Source organism: Oxyura jamaicensis, chromosome 10 (assembly GCF_011077185.1).
Source record: "Oxyura jamaicensis isolate SHBP4307 breed ruddy duck chromosome 10, BPBGC_Ojam_1.0, whole genome shotgun sequence".
NCBI lineage: Eukaryota > Metazoa > Chordata > Aves > Anseriformes > Anatidae > Oxyura > Oxyura jamaicensis.
This window is the reverse complement of record NC_048902.1, coordinates 13,119,226-13,143,488: the sequence shown is the minus strand read 5'-3', so window position 1 is coordinate 13,143,488 and position 24,263 is coordinate 13,119,226. Positions and strand designations below refer to the sequence as shown.

General features: G+C 40.5%; 1 protein-coding gene across 6 annotated transcripts in view; it reads left to right on the top strand.

The window, feature by feature from the left end:
* The window catches only part of ARNT2 (aryl hydrocarbon receptor nuclear translocator 2), a 103,585-nt gene that overhangs the window by 52,163 nt on the left and 27,159 nt on the right, over window positions 1-24,263 (top strand). For 5 of the 6 annotated variants that reach the window (XM_035335625.1, XM_035335623.1, XM_035335621.1 and 2 more), the window contains 6 exons: window positions 6,507-6,609; window positions 9,243-9,308; window positions 9,752-9,837; window positions 18,648-18,724; window positions 20,799-20,933; window positions 21,798-21,872. In XM_035335625.1, the coding sequence (XP_035191516.1) occupies window positions 6,507-6,609; window positions 9,243-9,308; window positions 9,752-9,837; window positions 18,648-18,724; window positions 20,799-20,933; window positions 21,798-21,872 (542 nt within the window). The remainder of the gene's footprint in view (window positions 1-6,506; window positions 6,610-9,242; window positions 9,309-9,751; window positions 9,838-18,647; window positions 18,725-20,798; window positions 20,934-21,797; window positions 21,873-24,263) is intronic. The other variant, XM_035335624.1, reaches the window with a different exon arrangement.

Here is a 24,263-nt window from a genome sequence, read left to right as displayed (position 1 = left end):
GGGCTCTTGCACCCGGAGTGGAGACAGCCTGGAAAACAGCCCCCAGCACCACCCTCAACCACTTTCCATGCGTGAATTAAAACTATGTGTACACTCTTAATGCAGCTCCAATACTTCACATAAATCTGAAATGTGAAAGAGAAGAGCCTCCCGTCTGGTAGGAACCCATCTGTTCCGCATCATTCCAGGTCCTGGCAGCTGTCCTACGTGGCGGTGCTGCGTCTGATTCAGGAGAAAGTGAGTGTGTTAAGGAACGCCAGTGCTGGCACACTGGAGTTGCTTGTGGCAGGGCGATTTGGTGAATGAGTTAAGCATCACGAGGTAGCAAATGTGTTTTGTAAAAACAACCTCATCAGGAGCTTTATTTCAAGAACTGTGTGTTCCTTGTGACCTCTTCGTGTATTTTAAGTGCTATTAAGAATTGGTGTTTTTGTCGTAGGTTTAAAAGACCATTACGAAGTAGTGGTGTTAAAATAAACAACAGATTAGCAGGCACTGCCTGTGAGATCTGCACTGCAGCCTCTGATGGGAGTGAGAACAATGCTGTAAAATCAGTGTTGGCTTTTGGGTGCACACTGTAACTGGTGTCAGTCAGGTAATTCTGTCCCTGGTTTGTAATATGAAGTTTTGATGGTCATAAGTCCACCTATTTTTGAAATATTTAGGCTATTCTTCTTGCTCGTGCTTGTGCTCCCCTTTCAATGAGGGGCCAAAGAGGCATTTTTCATGGGTACGGTTTTACTAGGATTGTGTTCACTCCATGTAGTTCCTATTTTGGCGTTGAGATGCTAAAGGAATGCTCTCTTTTTGGAAGGCCAGCAGCATATTTCCAGGCTGTGGCAGTTTCTTCTCAATCTGAGTGAATGCTGTTTCATTTTTATATTGCGAGTGGCCTCTGGTTTTTATGAACATGATTTCCTGGAGGGAGAACACCCATATTGTGTTTGTATTTCTATTTTGATTCTTAGCATATTTGTAGATCGTCTGTAATTTTTTTTATATTGGGATCCACAGGGTGGAATCTTATTTATTAAACTTAATAAAGCTTAAAACAGTTGCTGAGATACATTAAGCATGAGACCTAACTGCATCCCTTATTAGTATAATGGTATCCATTTTTAAATTGTCTTTTTTCCTTTTAATTGTTGATTTAATGCAAAATAATGGCTTTGCTCTGGCTTGAGTTTATTAAGAGTAATTTAAAATAAATTGATGAATTTTAGGCTATCTAAGCTTATTGACAGTATTTAGTTTATGTATTCATAATGCATCTATTGTTTTCAAGAACGATTCTGTCAGCTGGTGTAAAGCTGAATTTTCAGCAGTAGTTGCTGGATATGTGCAAATGGGTAAAGGGGGGAAGGAAAAAAAGGAGTTAGTTTTCTGGAACTTGGTTGTTTGTCCCAAGCAGTGGACAAGTGGACAACATCTTGTACGTGCTGGAGCTGTTGTGGAGAACCAGCCTTCCAACCACCACTGCTGCCTTCACATCTTCACATCTTTCCTGTTACCAAAGTACAGGAACAGAGACCACTCGGATGCTGGGTCTCCTAGATGATCAACTCTTTTCTATGCTTCCTCCCTAGAAAATCATAAATGACAAGTAGTTCATTTGCAGGGTTTACTTCTGTGTGATGGGCTGGCAGCTAGTAGTTGAGAGCACATATCACTGCTGCTACGTTCTGAAGGCTTCACATAAGAGCAGGGAGCATCAACACAGAATATGTCTTTTGTTTTCTGACATTTCAGTTTGGGTCAGCTTACGTTTGCATCTGTATCCAGAAGTTTCAGTACCTTGACCATCACTTCTATTTTATTTTCATTATTTCCTCTTGTTTTCCTGCATCCCTCTTGCTTTTTCCGTTTTTGCAGTAAGATAAAGATGTTTTTAGTTTTCATAAGAATTTTTTTGTGCAGTATTCCTGTATTCTGTTTTTCTTCCCTGAGTAGCCTGTGGAGTATTTTTGATGAACACAGTCATCTTTTGTTATCTTGTCCAAACCAAACTTAGTTTCACCTTCATTTTATTTTGCCTGGAAAGAAATATGTAGACAATCCAGTGGCAGAGAATAATTATGAAATATCCGGCTGTTCTTTGTAAGACAAGACACTATCCTCTACAGCATGAAGTTTTCTGGGTTGCTGAAGGTTATTGTTTTGAAGGCAACATGAGACTCCTTCTATTAGTTCAGACTGTTTCCTTATCAACTCCAAGATTCTGTGCAGGACAGCAGGTGATCTACTCATGAGCTGGAGGAAGATGGAAAGTTGTATCATGAGCTTTGCCAACAGTATTTTGGTGTGCGTGAGGCCAAAACAAACCTCCTCTGCACCAAGAAAGCAGGTAGAAGTAGCCTTGGGATGCCAAAGAGGGATATTTCCCTGCTGCAAACTCCAGTCCTGGATCTGGATACCATATGATAGTTTTTGAAACAGTTACGAAGCAACTTGCATGGTGTTTTTTTCAGAAGAATACCCTCATGGATCAGGCCCTTCTTTCTAGTTACAATCTGGGGGATTCTTAGGAACTGGAAATCCAGCAGAGAAAGCATTTATGACAGAATTAGGTGTAGATGTCTATTGAGTTTTGGATCCACCAAAAAAATAGTACTGAAAAACTAACAAAGAACAGGCTGTGTTTGATAATCGGGCTATAAACCCTAGCACACAGTGCTTATACGTGGAGGAACAAATTTTCTAGCAGGCTGGTGCTATTGTGTAAAGATGGATTTGAGCCAAAGTTCCGGATTTGAAACCCCATGAACGCTGGTAGGCTCAGACCAGGCTTTGGCTTGGGTTCATCTCAAGCATTGCTAGCACAGAAAAGGCATTTGAACATTCACAGTAGCAATTGGAGGTCCAAAAGGGGAAGGTATCTGCATGATCTGTTCACTGCTTGCACATATTACTGCCAATTTGAACCTTTGTCTCCTTGATTGTTAGGAGAACATTTTTAGAGCATCGTTGAAAACACACTGCAGCATAACACAAAGGGAATGCTCCTGGCATGCATCCTCGCTATTTGAATTGGTTGCTTAACTATTCTCTTCAGTGGGAAGAGCTTTATTTAGCTTCTCTAATTTTACCCAAATAATAAGTCTCTTGCACATTGTCCTCAACTATGTGTTCCCCTCTGACAGCCCTTTTCTGTAGCAACAGCTGAGATCGGGTTCCTCAATTGCATGGTGGATTGGTACATTACAGGTTTAAGCAATGCTGCCCTCTGAAAGTGGGCTCTAATGGGTAGACTTCAATAAATTATCAATTATATTCAGACCGACTAGAGTGATTTATGTGTTGGTTTTAATAAGCCTTGCGGTCATGTATTCACTTTCACTTCTGCAGCAGAGTAAACTCTGGTGTCCTCTGAATTGTGCAGCTGCTGTAAATGGTAACAAGACATGAGTGTCAGTCACAGGCATGCATCCTGTGCTTGCTGTGTCTGGGGGTTGTGTCTGAAGCTGGAGAGGGGAAAAGTTTCACGTGAAAGTGAACTACATGCAATTACCGATTTATGTGGAAGCTCATGGGGGATTCAGCTGGGGGTGGCACTGAATTGCATTCCCCTGTTAAAATTGTTCTGCTTAAGAAACTAGAAGAAGAAAGGGAAAAAATGCATGTGTGCACTGTTACGTTAGAGGAAGTTGTCAGAGCATCCTAAAGTATTTCCGATTAATGAGGATATAATTGCCAGCTTTTACATCAGATGTACTTTATGCAGGTTTCCTGTGGAGAAGCCTAAATGAGCATTTATCACGGCGGAGGCTTTGCTAGTGTAGAGGACTCAGGAACACAGAGAGCTATGAATATTTTATGGTTCTGTGACAGAGCTATCACCAGAGTGTACCATCTCCTTGAACTGAGCTGCGTGTGTGGCACGAGGTTGTGATTTATGTCAGATTGCTTGCCTGCAGAGTGGGACCCACTGAGGTCCATCATGTGAGCAGCTGCAGTGAGTTGCAGATGATACGAAAGCAGGTAGGAGATGATTTTGCAACTCCGCGCTGGCAGGAGTGGAGTCCCCTTCCCAGAGTCAGGCGTGGAGTGGCAAAGAGCCCGGGGAGGGGACACGGCTGTGACTTCTGCCTTGAGACCAGGTGGGGTCATGTTGTTGCAGCTGCAGATTTTCACAGCGGTAAGAAGTTGTCACAAATATTTCCCTGTGCAGCATGGCCACACTGGTTGTATATAAATCTCATAGCAGGTTGTTTCTCAGTGTGCTCTACCAGGCAGACTCTGCAGACCTGATACCATCGGTATTATGAACTTTAAAGCTCCAACTTTGTTGAGAGCCCTGTTACGCCATGTCTTAAGAGATCCCTCTTCTTCCAGGGACGCACTGGCAGGCTGGTTTGAGCTAAACTGAAAATTTTATTCTTGGTCTACTCAACTGTAATTCTTTCCAATTTTAATACAATTTCATCATAAACTTCTAGCAATATGTAAGACACAAATTGCATGTTCTTTATCAAAATTGGTGATAGATTGTTACAGCACACATGGCAGACTATTGAAACAAACTGCTGAGAGAGCTATGTCATAATATCTATGTACCAAACATTTCTGACTCACCCCCACCCCCTGCAGTGATTTTGTAAGTCAGGGCAAAATTTAGAGCATTGTTTGTTATCTGGTACATATTTCTAAGGCATTGCCAAAAAAGAAGTTAATCTTAAAAACTATGACTTCTTGTTGGGGGTTCTAGGCTTGCCAAAGGAACATGTGTCAGCAATTTTAAGCTTAGCAGCCACGTAGCTCTGAAGTATATTTATAGATGCTCTTTTATGACAAAAACTGAGACATTTCCATGAGCTGTTTGAGTCACATTTACAGTCACAGCTTTTTGTTCACTAGTATCACTTTAAGAATTTGTATAGCAATGAAGAAAAACTGAAGTGCATGACAAACAACTCTTCTTTTATTTACATGTATGACAAAGTTACTGGGTTCAAAGAAAAACACTTTTAATGGTTTGACTTAGCACGCATGTTCTTGTGGACAGCTGTGGGGTCCTGAACATATACTCATCTTTAAACTGTTTTGTAATGATTTTATTCCCATTCTTGGATGGAGGTAAATACTTCCAGTTAAAGCAATTCTGAAATGCATATGGTTGGCAGTAGAGTTGTTTCAGAACTTAATTTTTGGACAGAGACTTTTGAGTAAATCTGGTGAGGGAGACTTTGAATATATTCTATATTTCTCCAATTTAGTGCAGACAGAGTAGGTTATATTACTATAACCTACTATTTGGATACTATCGTATCACAGTAAAGGCTATGAAGTCATGTAGGCTTGTATCGTTTCAATAATTGAAAGGTACAGTATCCACCATAAACATGTGGGTTTGCTCATGGCCTGTGTCATCAGCACTGGTGGCTGTAATTTAGTTGTCTCGCGGCTGTTCCACTGCATTTCTCTTGGCCACTGTCACTTCTGTGGTGTATGCAGCCCTGAAGCATTGTGGAGCTGGGCCAGTGATTCATTTCTAGTCCATTTTTGTAAAACAAAAACAAAAACAAAAAAAATTTATGTTCATCTGTTAATGATTGAGCTGTAGATGCAAAATAGAGTTTTGTCAATTCTTTGATAAGCAGTAAGAACCTCGATAATACCCATATACCCATACCCTGCTATTACTGAAGCCTTCTGTAGTACTCACTGCCTTTGTCTTAGGAGCATGGAAAGATTAAGTTATGCTACTGCTTTGCTACCTTTGTGTTGTTTTTTTCCTGAAGACCTCCCCCAGTTTGCTCTAGGAGCATCAGCTCAATTCTCCCTCTGTTTGTCCTCTTCTCATTGCTGTGTCTATGGAGCAAGGGGCTGAGCTTCGTGGTGAGCTCACGCTGATCAGCAGGGTCCAGCCATGGACCTTGCAGAAAGCTGTGGTGAGTCCGATCATCTCACAGATTCAGCTGAAATTTAACTTCAAAAAATGCTGTTGTGTCAGTTTTTGATCAACTCTGAAATGGCCGTACCACAGGTACTGCTGTGACATATTTTGTGTCTCATCACTGAGGAGAAAAAAACTTGGTCTTACATGTTCCTTGTCATCATTATAAGTCTGTATGTGTGAGGTGTTGTTACGATGGGGGTTCTGGAGGGAGACACAAGCACAGAGAAGGAGAAGCAGCTGCCAGAGAAATGGTGCCTGTTGCTTTATCCACAGTTCTGGTAAGGAGCAGAGCAAGCAGATCAAGTCAATAAGCTATTCTTGCTGCAATTGCATACCCTATCTCCAGACATTTGACCCTGGCTTGAAAGCTGGTCTAGGGCCAGTCAAGAAAAGAGCCATCACTCTTGTGACTCAGAGTCAGCTTTGCTGAAATTGTTAGTTAAGCCAGCACTCTACCAATGTGAGACCAGGATTAAGCTGTTTTGTTGCTTGTTTGTTTTTTCCCCACAGCGACTAATGACATTTAGTTTATGAGCTTATTATCTTATTTTATAGTAAATGGGATTCAATTTATGTATTAAACTTTAGTTGCTCTCCCTGGCTTTTCTAGGACGAATCCTGGACTTGAAGACTGGAACGGTAAAGAAAGAAGGTCAGCAGTCCTCAATGAGAATGTGCATGGGATCAAGACGCTCTTTCATTTGCAGGATGAGGTATGTATATACTTGATGTTCCTGTTACAGTCCCTTCTCAAATTATAGGCTTCAGACATTGTGTTGCACATATTTGACCTTGTTTAAAAGCTGAAGTTGTAATGACACATTCCTATTAAGAATTTCCAGAATGCTTACTTTTGTAACTGTAGTAAAACTGAAGCTTATTTTCCTTTATGATTAATGACAAAGCAGTGCCTCATTTGTGTTGCAGTTATTTTTATCAGTATGGGATGTTGTATGCTTTCCCCAGAGAACTGCATGACAACTTCATCCCTGGAATGTAAGCAATTGTCTCTTCTGGTCAAATTATTCGAATCAATACTTTGGGAACTGAGCTTTCGCAAGTGTAATGAAAGCCCAACTCTGTGTATTTTTTCAACAAACCTATAATATTAAAAGAATCTTGAAGACAAACAGGAATTCAGCTGCGAACTTGCCAGCTATGGAAGAATTAACCTAAGCCTGGTATGAATTAACCAGATGTCAGCTGGTTGATTCTAGATAAATGAGTAATTGTTGGAGGATTTTTATTTTGCAATTTTCCAGCTTCTCCTGTATTGCTTGGGCTTCCTAAGAGGTCTGCCTGCCCGATGGTTCTGACTAGAGCTTTATGGACACTTTTATTGTAGTGCAAACTGGATAAAGTGTCTGTTGCTCTTGCAATAACTTCCTCTCTGTGTGGTTGGGGGGGAAGTACATAATTGCATCTGCAGCCTATATCCAATATGTACTCTGAGAACAGATGATGTAGAATTTGTTATGGAATGGAACACGCAAACCAAAATATTTGACTTGTTACAACAGATCCATGTGCGTCTGTTCATTGTGGTGGATATTCTTCCAGTCATGCAAGGAGTCAGAATATATGGCTGTTAGGTGCCTTTATAAGGGGCTTGTATACTTCATGCCTGCAACATCAGACTTGAAAGCTGTAGCTCCTTTTATGCCTTGGCATCCTCGCTCCATGCAGAGTCCCTGTGCTTTAGACTTCACTCTTTTTTTGTAGTGATTTACGCAGGGTAATGGCCATAATTTAAATAATGAGTGTTGGAGGATGCAGTAAGAAATGTGTATTTCAACAGTAGTGTTCATCAGACAAGGAGAATGCTTCAAAACTGGAGGATGAGGGCTTCGCTGTGAAGACCTGTTCTCATACTTTTTTTCTCAGTGCTCTGCAGTATATGAGGTTGCTGCTCCTGTTGATCATAACTGTATTTGGCCTTTGAAGTCCTGAATCCAGTATCATGCATGCATCCTCTCAAGTAACGTTAATTGTAGTTTTCTCTATTGTAGCTTGCTAGGAAACAAAATATGGTGGCTTCAGACAAAGATTTCTTTAGAGACGTTAAGTCTGATATTTGCTATTCGGTAAGCATCTTTTGTTCTCTAACAAGGAGGCAGCAACCCACAGCCAGTGCTAAGGATGATTAGAGCTGACTAGTTAGGCTTTTGGATGTTATTTACCAAGGCTGATACAGGGTGAGGAGCCAGGAGATGTCTTGAGATACATTTCTGGGTGTAGCAGCTGTGGTTGGCCAGCATGGGCAATATGCTGCTGGTTGGCAGCGCCTTGTCTCTTTTGAAAGACAGCAGCCTGAATCCTGTGGTGTTACTACATTTAACTGCTAATTTCACAGGGAAAAGAAATACAGCCTGGCAGAGAGACACTTGGAACACTGCTTTCCCTTCCTCCAAGCTGCACATAATAGTCATGTGAGGAGGACTTTTATGTGCAAAGAAGGCCTAATGTCCTGTTTACTGTTTTTCCCCAGCTTTTAAAACAATTCAAATCACAGTTATTTTTTAACACTGATTCTGGAAACTCCAGTGCATGAAAGTAGTTTTAGACATTCCAGTAGCCCCATTGTTTTTGTAATTCTAAATCTTACTTTAATTGCTCATTCCTTCTCATTGGCATTGACTGGTAAAAATAAATAAAAACATTTTTAGAAGAATGATCCTCAAATAATGTGAACTATCCTTGGGATTACTTCTTTCATTGTTATTGTTCTTTTTGTCAATTGCAAATGAACTGTTTCAGTCCTTCAAACTATTTACTTAGCTTCAAATGGATTGTTAAAATTATGCTGTTACACATAGAAGTGCCACAAAATATACAGGAACAAGTGTTAAACAAAATTACTTGTCAGTACAAATAGTCCATTCTTGCAAAGATTAGTTTAATATCTAACAATGTTATAGCTGGTGTGTGGCAGTTGTAATGCTCTGTCCAAGAAAGCTACTAACACACTGAGATTTTTTTTTGTGTCGGTGTGTGGAGACCTGACTTATATTCTTGCCTAGTTTTCACCTTTTTTGTAATTTATATCTTGAAGTGTATCTATTCTTAAGCCACTCTTGGAATTTCTGTTTCAAATAGTCCTTAGGTTTGGGGGGTTGGAAGGGAATCTTTATTTCTCTTTATAACAGAGAAAATATTTGTAGTATGCTCAAAAGGCTTGAGCTGTGAAACCCACAAGTTCTAAGAAAACATGTATCTGGGACTTCCTGTCAGAAATAAATATCCATTACAGTCTATTTATGCATACTAATAGAGATCTTAAAATGCATTTTCATCTCAGGTATTTATGTTCCTTTTTGAGCCCTTTCAAATATGAATTTACTTTTAGGTGTGGAAATGCTCCTCTGGATCATTTACCTCTGAACAGAATAACCACCATGAGAAAAAGATACAGGTACTATTACTTAATTTACTGCAGCAGTCAGTTGCCATAAGCACTCTCATTTTTCCACTGGTCTAACGCTCAACCGAAGAGTACTACCTGGACAAACATCTGCGTTGGCATACGGTATAAAGTAGCACTGGGTCACAGGGAAGGAGAGCTTGCCACTCAGCTCAGCTGTGGCAGAGTCAATGGATATTTTTGCAAGCTGTTAGCAAGTCACTCAATTTATTTGTCTTAGCCAGTAAATATGCTTCATTATATTTCTCTGAGAAGTATTGTGGAAAACAGGTAAGGTTTGAATAGCATTATAACAGAGCTGATGTTGTGCAGAACTCTAGGTTGGCTGTTTCTAATATAACTTAAAGTTAACGATAAATCATTAATAGTTTTCAAATGTAAGGCTATAATACATGTCAATCAACATGATATTTTTGTATTTCCATTTCATTTAGGAATGGCCTTGGCCCAGTAAAAGAAGGCGAAGCGCAGTATGCTGTTGTCCATTGCACTGGCTATATCAAGGCATGGCCACCAGCAGGTGTGTATCTTGTACGTGGCATGCAGCACACTGTCTGCAAAGAGAGTTGGAAACATGGCTCAGGATCCATTTGGTGGTACAGAGCCAGTCTTCTATCTGATCTTGAGGAGCTTTTGATATCAAGCAATCAGCAGTTGCTACACTCAGAATTTCCCATTGTTCCCTGTGAAACCCTTCTCAATTTTATTGCCACGGAGTGTTGTAGGAGTTGTCAGTAACGTGGGACTACAGCAATTGAAGCCGAAAGTTTTCAGTCTGATAGCCCACATAAAAATGGCCAGATTTTAAGCAGGTAAACACAGAGTGCTTGTACCTCTATAAAACACCAATTAGTGCTTTTATGTTTAAGTACCAAGTTGCAATAACCCACATATGAAAATGTGTAATTTCAATTTTGGTGCATAGGTCTTCACTTCAAAGTGGTGGTGGAAGTGAAGAACGTTCAGTGTTTGTGATAAGTTCTCTATTAAGGCTGTTTTTCTGAGAAACAAGTCTTGATGTGTTTCTTTGAACTACAGAGAAAACATTTACCTTCTGTAACTTAGTATTGCACATGGGAATATTTACATTGGAAAAATTCAAAAAGGAGACAATGGAGTTCATCCAGACATCATCATGAACTGGGCTGGCTGACCTTGGCATTTGCAGTAGTTGAAGAGGGCTGTTTTCAATATGACAGCGCCTGGCATGAATCAAACCATGAGTTGTCCTGCCCTTTTGCGGTTGTATACCACAAGCATAAATCACATTTATGCAGGCATGAATGCTAAAAGTAGTTTGCACCGAGTCTGTACGCTGGTGTACAGATTACAGGCGTAAACCTCTTGTTGATTTCCTGCTGAATTGTAGTTTCAGAAGTTATATAATAGTTCAGTTACCACTGATTTTCATCTCACACACAAGTACACACAAATACACGTTTAAAATGGTACAAAGCTGAAGCTTGTAACATTTTCTGTAACTTCCGTAGCCAAGAACAGGGCTAATTTGTATCGCACGTGATCTGTGCTGGTTCAGACTACAATGCAGACAGTGAAAACCTCCGCTCTTATTGCTAACAGGATTTAGAATCTTAGAATCATAGAATATTTAATACACTTCAGCGTGATGTAGAAGTCAAAATGTTCCAGTTTCATTTCAATCCCAGAAGAGTGAACAGAACAGTGTATGTAAATTGCTTTATGAAAATGAAACATTTTTCTTTGCTTCCACAAAAAGGTCAACCTTTCTGTTGTTAATTCCAAGCATAAGTGAATATAGCTGTGATATACAGGATGTCTCTTCAAGAAAGATGCAGGTCAAACGAGATTTCTTGGAGATCCTCACTCATTTCAAATGAAAAGATTGCTGCACAGTATTGGAACCTTAGAGTCCTAACGCTTCACGTCTGTGAGGTTTTTTTCCCCTACTCCAGCTCTTCCAGAACCACACTGCTGTCCCATGCTTAACATCCTCTCCAGTCTCGTCTTTGATAGTTTATGGGAAGATTACAGCAGTGTGTATTCTTGGACTATATTTCCTAAAAGATCAAACAGGAATTTTCTTGTCTCTATCTCCTGTCAGCCTTTACTTTGCTTGGTTAAACCATCCCACTTCTAATCTTCACTCTTACTATATCTACTTTTTTTCTTCATCCTTGTGTCTTTTCTTTGCACTTACTCATGTTTTAACTTCAGTTTTCAAAATGTGGGTCACCAGAACTATGGAGTCATGTTCCAGATGATACTGTAGTGATATATAATGAAAAGGGCATTTCCTGTCCTGACTGGCAGTATATGATACGGTCTGTTTCTCTTTTATGTGGTGCATCCTGTCAGCATTGTAAGTCACTTAATATATATATATATACCAGACTGTCTTTTCCTCGGTTGTTGTCACTCAAGATCTTCCAGTTTATAACAAAAATAGCTGTGAGTTGTGTGATCTTTTGATTTCGTAATACGAGTTTCATCCCCTTTCTATTGCTGTAGTCTGTGGCAGTTATTGGTCCCCAAGTGCATGCTTATGCATTTAGCAGTGTTGAATTTCATCCCATTTCTATTACTCCTCTCCTCGAAATCCCATGGCGCTCCCCCTATGATATCCCAGTGCTCCTCCACGATGTTAATGCCTCCAGACTATAGCACAATCCTAAGGGATGTTCCAGTTTTTTTTAAGAGCCATATGTGGAATTTCAGTGTTCTTTTTTGTTACCATCCAGATTGTTACTCGTCACAGTCACGCCTCAGTGCCTTTTTCAGGGCATTTAGAGCAGAATCGAGACATCTTTCATGAGTATTTATTTGCCCTCACCCCCAAGTCTTACCAGGATTGTATTGGTGATTATCACGTATACGGTGTCTTTAGGAGCTGAATGGGGATATCTAAAGGTTGAATTGGCTTCCAGGATATTTGGGTAAATCAGTGGCAACATTACTACATTTGTTCTCATTTCCAGAGGTAATTCAACCATAATGTGCAAAGCAAATGAAACAACTGCACAAGTAATTGAATTTGCTAAAGCTTTTCCACCCTGTAATAAAATTACTTTTTTTCAAGTCAGGTAGCAATTAACGAGCCCCTGGCCTTTTCATCACCTCTGCATTCATGGGAATAAATGTGTTAGTGCCAAATGTCAGCTGTTTTAAAAATTAGCTGTAGAAAGTATCATTTCCACTTACTTTTCAATTGCCAAGTGGACACTCCAATATAAACTCTGTATCTTGTTCTTTCACAGTATGCAATGTGGCATGTGCATTAAGCAACTAAGACATAAGGCATACTTCATAAAGAAAGTAGCAAATGTTTAGCAAATTTACTTAATCTGCACTTAATTAAATTTGTTTAGCACCCAGTATTTTCTCTTTCTGGGTTGTATTGCAGTGTCCATCACCAGCGTGTTAATTCTTTTTCAGTCCCACACTATATAACGCAAGCAGTAGTGATGCAGAAATGCTAAGACAAGAACTGCCACACCATCAGTGTTAATGTGATAGACCAGCTGGTCAAAGGTTTGACAGTTGCTGCTATGAGTAATCTATGCTAAATCACTCAGGTAATTTGAATACTTTAAACATGAAAACAGATGAACTATAAGCAGCTGTCATCAGTATGGTGGCGTGTTTTAAGGTTTGGGCTTGTTTTTTTTCAGAGTTCTAAAGCAGAAAGCAAATTCTGTTTTGTCTCATGTCTGTGGTCAGTGTGAAATCACTTCTGCTCATCTAGCTTTTTTTTTTTTTTTTTTTTCTCACCTTTATGGAGCAGCAAGGCTCACTTACTTATTGGCAGGCTGCCCGTAGTGCCTTTTTCACTGTGTGATAGATGGGAGAGAAAACAGAGGAAGCATCATACCTCGTCCTCCTCCCAGGGGAAGCATCATACCTCATCCTGCTCCCAGAAGTGAGCAGGGAGCAGGCAGGGCCCATGGGCAGCGTCTACTTCCTTCTTAGCAAAGCAGACCAAGGGAGAGCTGTGCACTGTGCTCCCTTTTCATTCCCCTGCAGAAGGTGCTCTTTGGCTGTTCTCTTAATCCCATGGGGTTTGCCTTTGGTTGAGTGAACCACAGAGGGAAGACAGCTGCTTGGAGGGGTGGCTCTGTTCAGGCTGGGTGTTTTCCTGGTCTGTTCATTGTCCTTTGTGTCTGCAGCAAAAGGGTCAAGCTCTAAGTGCACGTACAAACCCCAGCATATGATACCTGCACACCCATATGCTCGCAAATTTTAAGTTGACCTAGGTGGACTCTGCATCAGGGTAAGTTTTGTGTGGAAGTGAGAGGATTCAGATCTTCCAGATCAACATTCCAACCTGTTATGTTGTTCATTTCTTATGTGGAGTGTAAGTTAGAATAAGTAATGACAGTGCAGTATTGCATTATTCTGAATGAGATGAAAAGCCCCCTTGTTTGAAAGTGGCTGTGTACCAGCTCCAGGCTTTGTCCCCCTGTTTCCCATGAGGCAGCCCAGCGAGAAAACCGTGTGATTCTTAGCCCAGAGAATGCTTCAGCCTCATAACCAGTCACAAAACTGAGAAGTGCTGACCTTTTCTTGATCATTCAGTTTTGAATTTAAGCAAATACTTACTTTACAAATTTTTCCTCCTAGAGCATCTTATTCCTGAAAGGAAATTAATCTTATGTAGTCCATATGATATTTTCCTAATAGTTTATTTTCATGCCGTAACAATTGATGGAAAATATTTGGTGGAGAGAGAAGATACAGTCTGTCAAGATGTTGTTAGTTTTCTGTAAATCAAAAACAGGACCTGCAGAAGAAAACATTGTGAAGAAAAGGCTTAGATAGATCCTTATTTCAAAACTTCAAATAAAAAGTCCCAGAATAATGTTGAATTCAAATAATGTTGAAATCTTCCTTTTTCCTCCTCAGTTTTTTAAGTTAAAAAAGAAACAGTTTGGTCTTCCAAGTCAGACTTACGGTAACATCTTAACCACAGCATGCCAAAGCTGTTAGGTTATTTTAAAAATTTGGCTGGAATCTGGACGTTTGTGTAGAGTGCTCCCTCTTCCAATACAAAACAAAATAGTTGCTTGAATATTCTTTGCACTGCTGTCATTTTAAAGTTCTGGGTTTTGGTTTGATTTTTAAAAAGAAAGAACCTCAGCTTTTAGTGGGATTTTCACAATCATTTTCTTTGGTATGCTGTAAATATCCACAGTTTCCACTGTTGTGTATGAGAAGTAATGTCATGCAGTGCAGTTTCATGCTCAGGCGTATAACTCTATCAGTAATGGTTCTGGTGGAGATAGGCATTTACAGGGGATTGCTAGAGATCACTGGGCACTCACTCACATCTTTCTAAATACTCATAAATGATTTATTTTTGAGTGTAGTGAAGTGAAACCACAAATCCACTAACACAGTTCTGTGTCTCGCAGAAAGTATGGGGCAGAAGGATGGAGAAAGAAAGCAGAAAATGAAGTTTTTTTCTGTTGTTAGAGCCAACTGGAAGCGCAATGGGAAAACTAAAAAGTTCCTTATGTCCACACAAACACATGCCATTACCCTGTGGGAAACTGTTTGCTGGCACACAGGACACTTGGAAATTAAATATAACCTCTAACAGCACAGTGTTCTATTTGTGATGCTCAGTTGCAGGCTTAGCTTTGTAAAATGTTGATATTAACTTAAACAAGCATTGCACTACATTTATTATTCGAGAGGAGCATATATTTGGTGTTGAGAAATAAAGCCTCTGTCAGGGTTACATGTAAAGAATGTGAATAACTGATGTAAGTTTATTTTGTTCATGTCTTCTAAAGGTCAGCAGCATGGCTGCTCTCCTGCATGCTTTTGGAACCTTTCTGATGATGCTGATGGTGCTTGATGAACTTAAGGAGCAATGTTACATTTTGTTAAGAGCTGCACAAACCTGTCTTAACAAAATCTGTCTTAAGAAAATAACTTCCATCTGTGGAGTGCTATCAGTAACAGCCCCTACACTGCAGACAAGTGGTCAGTCATTTTGGCATATTTTTGCCCTGGGCACTTTCAGAGAAATGTCAGTACTTTACTGGGCCATGTATTGATTAATTCCAGCCAGGTTGTTTTTTTATTCGTAGTGTGTCTTGTGGGATAAACCAACTAGTAACTTTTCCAGTGTGTTATGGAGACCAAATACACTCCATCTTGCAAAAAGGAAAAAAAAAAAAATAAAAAAAGGTGAAGCTTAGATCAACACCTTCCCTTGCCAACACTGAGTTCCATCAGAAATGGTGTTTCTTAGCTTGGTTTAATTTTGGAGATTGTTTATGTTGCTTTGAGTTTATTTGGGCAGTAGCAAGCCTGTACAAAGTTCCTAAAAAGGAAAGTGCTGTTGAAAGCTGCAGAAAAAAGACTGTGCAAAGTGGAAGCCATCCTGCTGGGTGTCTTTGCTGTCCTTTTAATGCGCTGTGCCACCAAGGAAGTGACCGGAACAGCTGTTGGACACAGGAACATACTTCAAAATTGTCCTCTCCAAATGGAAAACTCCACTTAAAAGAGATCTTTTGGTTAAGATTATCCAATCAGAAGGTCTAAAATAACACTCTTCTCTGTGTTTAAATGGCCTACCTCTCAGAAGTACGAAGCATCCCCCAAGAAAATCCTCTGGAGGTGGCAGGATCTTGAGTCACTCACCAGCAATGAAATCAGACCTCGCTACCAAGCTGTCTGAGCATAACTGCCATTATGTCAGGCGCTGGCTTTTAGGATGTTTGGGTTTTTGGCTGACGGTTGAACTTGCAGATTTGCCCTGTGTGGAGCTCGGGGCTGAGCGATGTCCCCCGAGGCGTGCAGTCCCTGCTGCAGTCCTCCAGCCAAAGCGTTACAGTCCTTTCCTGTTGCTCTAATTTTCTTTCTTCATGTGGTTGTTTTGTACGTTGCTGCATTCCTTTCACATCAAAGTCAGCATCCTTGTGTTCCTTCTGCCACATCATTTAATTTGTCCTGCTCTCTGTTCACCCCTCCGTTCACAGCTTTGTAGGATGAAACTGAGTTGGATTCTCTTTGCAAACTGCATCATACAATCCTCAATTAACCATTTTACACCTATATAAAAAGAAAATTGGTCATGTGGAGGAGTCTGCCTTTAGTTTCAGCAGCTCAGCCTTCCCTACCCACCGCATGTATGTGATCAGACAACCATGTGTCTGCCAAAATCCTGTCTTAAGTGGACAGGATTTTTAGTTGATGTGTTTGATGCTGCTTTTTTTCAGGACAGTCTTCTCTTTTTTTTCTTAAGAGGCAGCCAAATTCAGTTCTTTTGCATATTGGAGCTGTCATTAGTTAATTACTAGGCCTTGTGTTGAAGAAATAACTCTGTAAACACAGCAAGAAAGAAAAACAAAATAATTCTGTAATCCGACTCTCTTAGCTGTGGTTTCACGTCGGTGGTTTGTGCACTTGGTGATACGCTGCTCCCTCAGAGCGTGGGGCTTAAGTTTGGAGGCTTTTTCATGGTTTGCCTAGTTTGTGAAGAAAGGGAGACTGGAACAGTGCTGTGTGAGACGTCAAAGCAATGCTTTGTGATTTAGCTGCCCGGAGGACCCGATTAAGGACCCAATTAACAGCGGGCAGCACAACGCAGTCCCACAGGAGGCGTCCATGCAGCCTGTCTTCATTTCAAGGATATTTTACATGGCCCCAGTCAGGTGAAGCTGTGGTTGCATGGAGGTACTTGGTCAGAAGCACAAAATTGAAAAATAATAGGATTTACCCGGGTGTTACTTTTGACTGGTGTGTTTAATGGATGATTTCTTGAAATGTATTCCTGAGGTCAAATATTGCCATCTTGATCTTTTTGCACAACTTGTGAGAAAATATTTCAAAACAAGTGTCTGAACTTTTGTTGAGAGGTACCTCATAGGTTTAGAGCTAAATTTAGGGGCAAATTTCTATCTATGGATAGTAACATAATAGAAGGCAAAGGATTTCTGACCTTTTTTCACTTCTCTTGTGTGTGACATGGAAATGTCTTACTGTGCTTCAATTTCCCACTTGTTAGAAGGGACAATAGTGCTTCTCCTTTGTTAAGCCTCTTGAGGTCCCTTGGAAGTATCCTAGTTGCCTGTTGGTGGCTGCAAATGGTTCAGCCCCCCAAAACTGAATTTTGTTGCAATTAAAGTTTGTGATCATGATACATCTATATATAAACATATTTTCATCCATGCTTTCTGTACCTTGTTTTGTTGCATAGCACAATAGGAACTGAAAAATACCTGTAGAATGATACTTGCAAACTGTTAGATAAGGTTGAATTCTGAAACAAAATGCAGCATTCAGAAACTCCTTCATTCAGTTCCTTTACTAGCATTTATTGCCATTTTTCAAAGGCATCATTTAAAAAAATTGTATGCCGTCATCCTCTGCATGGTCCAAAGATTAACCTATGTGGGGAATTATAATTTTTGACAACAAGGTGGCTGTTGTTTCATAATTGGTAACTGCTTTCCATTAATTTCATTGATGAATCTCATTGAAGCAAAAAATGCATCTTCATGATTCACTGCCTGTTTTGACTGAATTCCTTGAAAAGTCTTATGAAAGAGCTTGCAAATCACACAAAGTCATGAGTGTCACTACTGGGAGATGTTTTTTTCAAATCCTTCATAGGAAACTGGTATCTCAAAACTTGAGTTGGGAAATAGCCTTACTAAAAGTTTAGCCAGCAAGTGAGTAAACAGAGCTAATCTGAGTGTTCCTATTTGTGAAACACTGAGATGGAAAACAGTACACATGTATGTTTTGAAATTATTCCTGTGTTTATAGTAATTACTCCCGTTACACAACTGAAACATGCACTGTTAGCTAAGCATCCGCATTTTTTCAGTCTTTCAACGTAACGACCCAGATTTAGTCCATTATAGAAAAAAGTAAAACCTGCTGTTAAATATGAGCACGAAGTTCATGAATAATCTAGGCTGTGCCTGGTTTTTAAGGCTGTTGATAATAGATTATTCACAAAGAAAACTGAATGCAGTGTGCGGTGACTGACCATATTAAGTGACAACGTGGTTCCGGTAACGTGCTGCAGAGCAGTACTCATGGAAATGTTGTTGCCCATCTCAGTGTGGCATGGAGTTTTTGTACCTGCTTTGTCTTCAGCAGCTGAAATATTGCTGCAGTATTTGCTGTGTTTGCATTTGAGATGTGTAGGATTGAGCACAACTGAGAAGGATCACCTGATCTGAACCCAGAGATAATGTCTGAATCCTAGAGAAGGTGATAAGGTCAGTTGGTATGATTCAGAGCAACTAGAATAGCACAGAACCAGGCCAGCAGTGTCTCTGCTCATCCCAGTTTCCTAATTATAACAGTATTTGTTATTGTTTAATTTAGGAATGACTATACCAGAAGAAGACGCTGATGTGGGACAAGGTAGTAAATACTGTCTCGTCGCAATAGGAAGGCTTCAGGTAATGCCAGTCTTTCCTTATGTAAACTACTTCTGAAAACTTAATCAGTGTTGTGGTTTAGGTGTAAAGGATTTGCACGAAGTTCTGGTTCTGGACTATAACTTTTAATACGCTTCCAAAGCATAAAGTGCCTTGATGTCTGTGTGCAGTCTGTGGCTTGCTTAGAATACATTGACAGAGCAATGAGAATGTGATTTTGGTACATGTATGTTTAACCCAACAAACAGCAACAAAGATGCTCCTGGAACATGACCACGTGCAGACCTGCTGTTCTGTAGGGTGCGTGGGGCTGCAGTGCTGTGGGTGGTAGAACCATGGGAGTACAGGTGCTGCAGATGGTAGGTTTAAGTGGCTCCCAAAACCAGCAGTATGCTCCCTGCTGTTCTTTCACCTGTCCTCTCTTTCTGGTTAATCAATTACTTGAAGGAAGGTAATTGCAGGAGTTATTTTGAAAATGGTAAAGACAAGGCAGTCAAGAGGCACTTAACATCTAACGGCTTTTTTCTCAACATGTGTTGTATTTTGCATTCAGAGGTGATGCCAGCTGAGGGAACTGTGAGAATAAAACTTTACTGCCTTTTGTCCCAACTGTTGCAACCGATGTATTATATTTTCTTCCTTTGCCCATTGCTGGTGAGAATTCTGAGCCGGATCTGGAGCAGTCGCAGTGAATCCCCTTCACCACAGCAGGAAAGCTAGTTTTTAGTTTTGCAGTGTGGGAATTCTGCCATGAGTGAATGTGTTTGAGCCTCCTGCATGATCCCTTGTTGGCCTGCACTCGTTGCCATATGCTAGGATGGCATCACTCCTTGCGGGGTGGAAGGGACCCCTTGGTAGAGCACAGGTGCCAAGCCTGCCTTAGTTGAGGCGCACAGCCTCCACGTTACTGGAAACGTCAGCACTTCTGTCAGCACATCTATTGTGATGGCAGACCTACAAAAGTATTGCACGATGTTTTCAAAGTTAATCATACTTTTATAATCAGGGGTAATATATTCCACTAATGGAGGGAAGGAAGTTATGGGGATTCATATGTTAGAGCTGCCAAAGAAAAACTGTTTCCGAGAAAATCACATTAGTAACATGTGGAGTGTCAAAACATCTGTTAGGTTACAGAAGCCAGCAGGGCTATGGGCGGGAGGGCAAGAGGAGGCTCCGGGGATGGGTTTAATTGCAAAGGAGTCAAGGTACAGAAATGAAAAGCTGTGCTCTGTAACAGTAAATTGAAATCTTGCATACAGTTAATTGGCAAGTCTTCCAGTTAACTGACGGCAAAAAATGAGATTTTGTTCCTTTTGCGTTGGCACCTTGTTAGCCTCTCTGGCTCTGAAAGTTAAAAGAAAAACAATAGTCTCATTTGTAGCCCCAGCAGGAACAAATGGATATGAAGTGGCCTGATTGCACAGGTTTCAGGCAGAGAACTGGAAGTGCTTCATTCTGTCTGATGAACTTTGAGGAGCATTTACAGGAGAACTGTGTCTCTTCATTGCTAGCAGCCCCTTGCTGGTCTAACAGCATAACCTACATCAATCTCTGGAAAATTTCGTCAGGTTGTCTGGAGTTTCAGGTGAGGCTCATCTCACCTGACTGCGGCTATCTGAAAGTTGAATGCTTAGTCTGAGCTAGTCCTAGATACATTCACAGATAATGAGTTGGCCTCTTCTAAAGAGTGACCTTCCCATCCTAAAATGGCTGGCTTGACTTGTCCTTGGGTAGGCTCTCGTTCTTGGTTGGCAAGGGCAGGAACCAAGATGCCTAACGTCAGTGTGGTCCCACACAGTGAGATCAATCCAATCATATTGTATCCTTACTGTATCCTTCGTTATTGGGAACTTCTGATGTATTTGTTTTCCTGCTGTGCTCTTAATCCTAGGAAAGTGCCATGGGGTGAGGTAATAGCACTGCAAAGTAGCATAAAGGTGGTTCTATGTCGTATACCCATGCTGTTGCTTTATATATGACTCTCTCAGTAGTTACTAGTCTGCCAACTGATTTTGTTCTTTAGCTTTGTTATCAAATTTGAATTCAGGTTGCTGTTCTGTGAACTAAATGCTGTGGGCTTGATTGGTCCTAGGTAACCAGCTCTCCAGTGTGCATGGACATGAATGGCATGTCGGTCCCAACCGAGTTCTTGTCGAGGCACAACTCTGATGGAGTCATCACGTTCGTTGACCCCAGGTGCATCAGCGTCATTGGCTACCAGCCCCAGGTCAGTGAGCCGCTGTCAATGAGACTGGTTAGGCCTGATAAAGAGAATTCTGTTTGCACATTAAAAACGAAAGCAGCAAAACATGAAATATTTGAAATATTCATATGTTGTGAAATAAATGATGTTCATTTTTCTTTGCTGTCTCTGCTTCTGTAAAATTTGGTTTTCCCCTTCGTATGGGGGATATCTTCTTATCCCTTTTAGATCTGATTAAAATCCAAATGGCAAGATGCTTTAAATCTTGCATGGCTAGCCAATGAAGATATGCTGTGACAGAAAGTTTAACAATGCTTGGAGAGAGCTGTAGCTCTGTAAATCTTAACTTCTGCCGGTCTCTTGAAAAGTAAGAGAAGATCATTTATGGCATCTACTTTCCTTTAGGCTTACATCTGTTCCTCTGAGTAGGAGTCTAGTAATTGAACTGAGGAGAATAATAAATGAGCTTCTGACTGCCGCAGCCCTCCCTCAGATAACTCAACAGTTGCAATTTACAGGCAAAAGTCATTTCTTGCTCATTTGTTTTTCCATCTATTTTGAATTTAGGTAGCTTTATAATGACTGTTTTTACAAAAAATAGTGTCATAGAATGTATTTTAGTAGAGGATGTCAGTCTGTTCAAGACACTGTTTCACAGGTATTTTTAAAAAATCACTTAATATACGTTTGCAAATGAATGTGTCTGTGCAGCAAGACAAATACAATGCAGGACACGATGCCTATAAACCTTGCTTTTATGTTCATCTTTGATTAACTGAGTAGTCCCTTTGAGGATGATGGATCTAGTGTCTGCAGGGATTACTTACAGATCTGCCCATGGATTTGTGTTGTGGTTTGGGTCTTTTACACAGCTTTGTTTTATTCTAGGATCTTCTGGGGAAAGACATTTTAGAATTCTGCCATCCTGAAGATCAAAGCCATTTGAGAGAGAGTTTCCAACAGGTGCTGCACCATGTTCCTTTTCTTTTGCTATTTACTTATTTATTTATTCCTATTTCATTCAGAGAAATTGCTTTTATTTTACACTTCAAGGTATTTTTCTATTATCCAGGGGAAGGAGTGGCAAGATATGAAACAGTCTGTTAATCAGTTAAGGCAGTCAGTTAAGCTGCATAAACAGTAGCTTAAGCTCAGCATCTGTTGGCTCTATTTTCAGAAATAAATCACCTTGTTATATATTTTGTTTTCTTTTTACAAAAAGTTAACCAAGTGTTTGCTGCACAGCTAGAGCTGTCCTTTCACTTCAGAGATGCCTGTATAGATCCCACCGTGTTAAGTGGTAACCAAAATTATTTGCCTTCAACAAGGTGGGCTGTTGATTTGAAAGTAATTATATTCATTTGTAATACTGTGGATTTTTTAAGAGGGGAATATAAAAGCAATATATAGATACATACAGATACAGTTTGGCATTGTTAAATTTGCTTAGCAGTGGACCTGACTCTCTTCCTCCTGATGCTCTTCTAGCGGCTTCAGTGAGAACAGGTTTAGCTGAAACTCAGCGAGTTTCAAAATTAAACCTGCATATAGTTTGTGATGTAAATTCTCTGCTTGTATAGATAATAGGCTTCATATCTTTTGTGGGAGTTACGCCACTTTACATCAACAGAGGCATTTATTCCGTTGTAGAGCTTATTGTTTCAAATTGATCTGGGACATACAGTAGGAGTGTTTCCCCCAAGACTTCTGCTCACTGCTGGTCTTTGCAGTGCCTTCCCTCCGTGCACTGGAACAAGTTACGTATCATGTTTAACTGATTACTGAGATCCAGATGATGTAAGTGGTTCCAGATTTTCTGACAACAGCCTATAGCTCAACCAAAGTTTGTTGATCCATCTTGTGCTAGATGTTGAGATGTGTTTTCAGCTGTGAAGCATGGAAATGAAGTGATTTTTAAACGAAACTATTTACTCAGGCATGGCATGCAAAAACGGAGCTTGAAAAAACTTCTCCAGGGAGAATAACAGAATGGTGTTCCATGTCCATAGATTGTGAAACTCAGCTTATGGTCTCTAAGTTTGGTGTAGTGTACGATACCAGTGCTCCTGAGCTATTAACACCACCACCACCCTCAAATGGACAAGTGTGAGCACTCAGCATCCATTGCAGTGGCCTTTGAAAGGATCAAATTCAAACAGCAGCTTTTAACTTTAAGGTGTCAATTCACGGGCAGGAGCATCTACGAGCTGGATGCTTGAAATATCTTACCACACCCAGTCATCTCCTCTGCCCTACCTTCACGTGGGTGTGATGCTGCAGGTAAACCTACCTGATGGTGTCCTGTCACCAGGAGTCAGGTCCTACTCCCCCTTTTCTGTCCTCCCTGACCTCCTCCTTGCCCTTCCTACTGTCCTGATACTAGCACAGATGGCCTTCCCTGGTGGACTAGCCAAAGGACCACTCAATTTTGCATAGGACTAGCTTTCAGATGGCTCAGCTACCTGAGCTGATGGCACCAGTGGTGCAAGAAAAGCAGGGAGAATGCATACACTGTTTTTCACTAAAGCCCAAATGATTGATTTCACTAATTCATGCAAGAGACAGTGACAGAATGCTGCTGGATAGTACCATGTCAAATATCTGTCTCTGCAGTGACTGAGTGCAGCCTGGGGCTCAGGAAGGCTGACTAACTAACATTGCAGTAAATGACTCGGTGCTCATGGAGTGCACTCGGGCCATAGGAGGCTGCTGCTGTTTCCCTGAAGTCAGTTGCTGGGGACTTGGCTGTCACTGCTCAGTACTGGGCATGTCCATAAATGATTTGCTGGATCAGGGACTTCCACGATTTGCTCAAGGTCATGCAGAAAGACTGCAGGAAAAAAAAAGCAGATTAGAAGTGAAAGTTCCTGTTCACTCAACCTGTGTCCAATCTATGAAAATATCATGCTGTTTCTCTAGCAGGCGATTCCTTCTTCTGTATATTTTTGTTCAGTACAGTAGCGATATGATTGGAACTGTTATTTCAATCATGGAATAAAAGACCGAAGTAAACAGTTGAGCTATGCACCAGGTGGTTTTTATTTCTGAAGAATGTAAGAAGGTAAAGGTTAAGCATTAGCTTTGAATCTTTTTTTGTTCTATTTTGTTTGTTTGCACTGTATTGAGACAGTTCACAATTTTCCCACCAGTGATCTCTGTGCTTTATGTATTATTACAGGATTAATGTTTGCTTTATTCAGACTTCAGAACAATAGATCATTGCCATTTGTTTTATTATTGTTAGTTTGGCCTTACAAGACTTTTCATTAAAAAGGTAATTGTGATTTCCAGTAAACTCTTTTTTTTCCTCCTCAAAGCTCCTGAAAACTTGACATTTCTAGTTTGCTGGCAGTC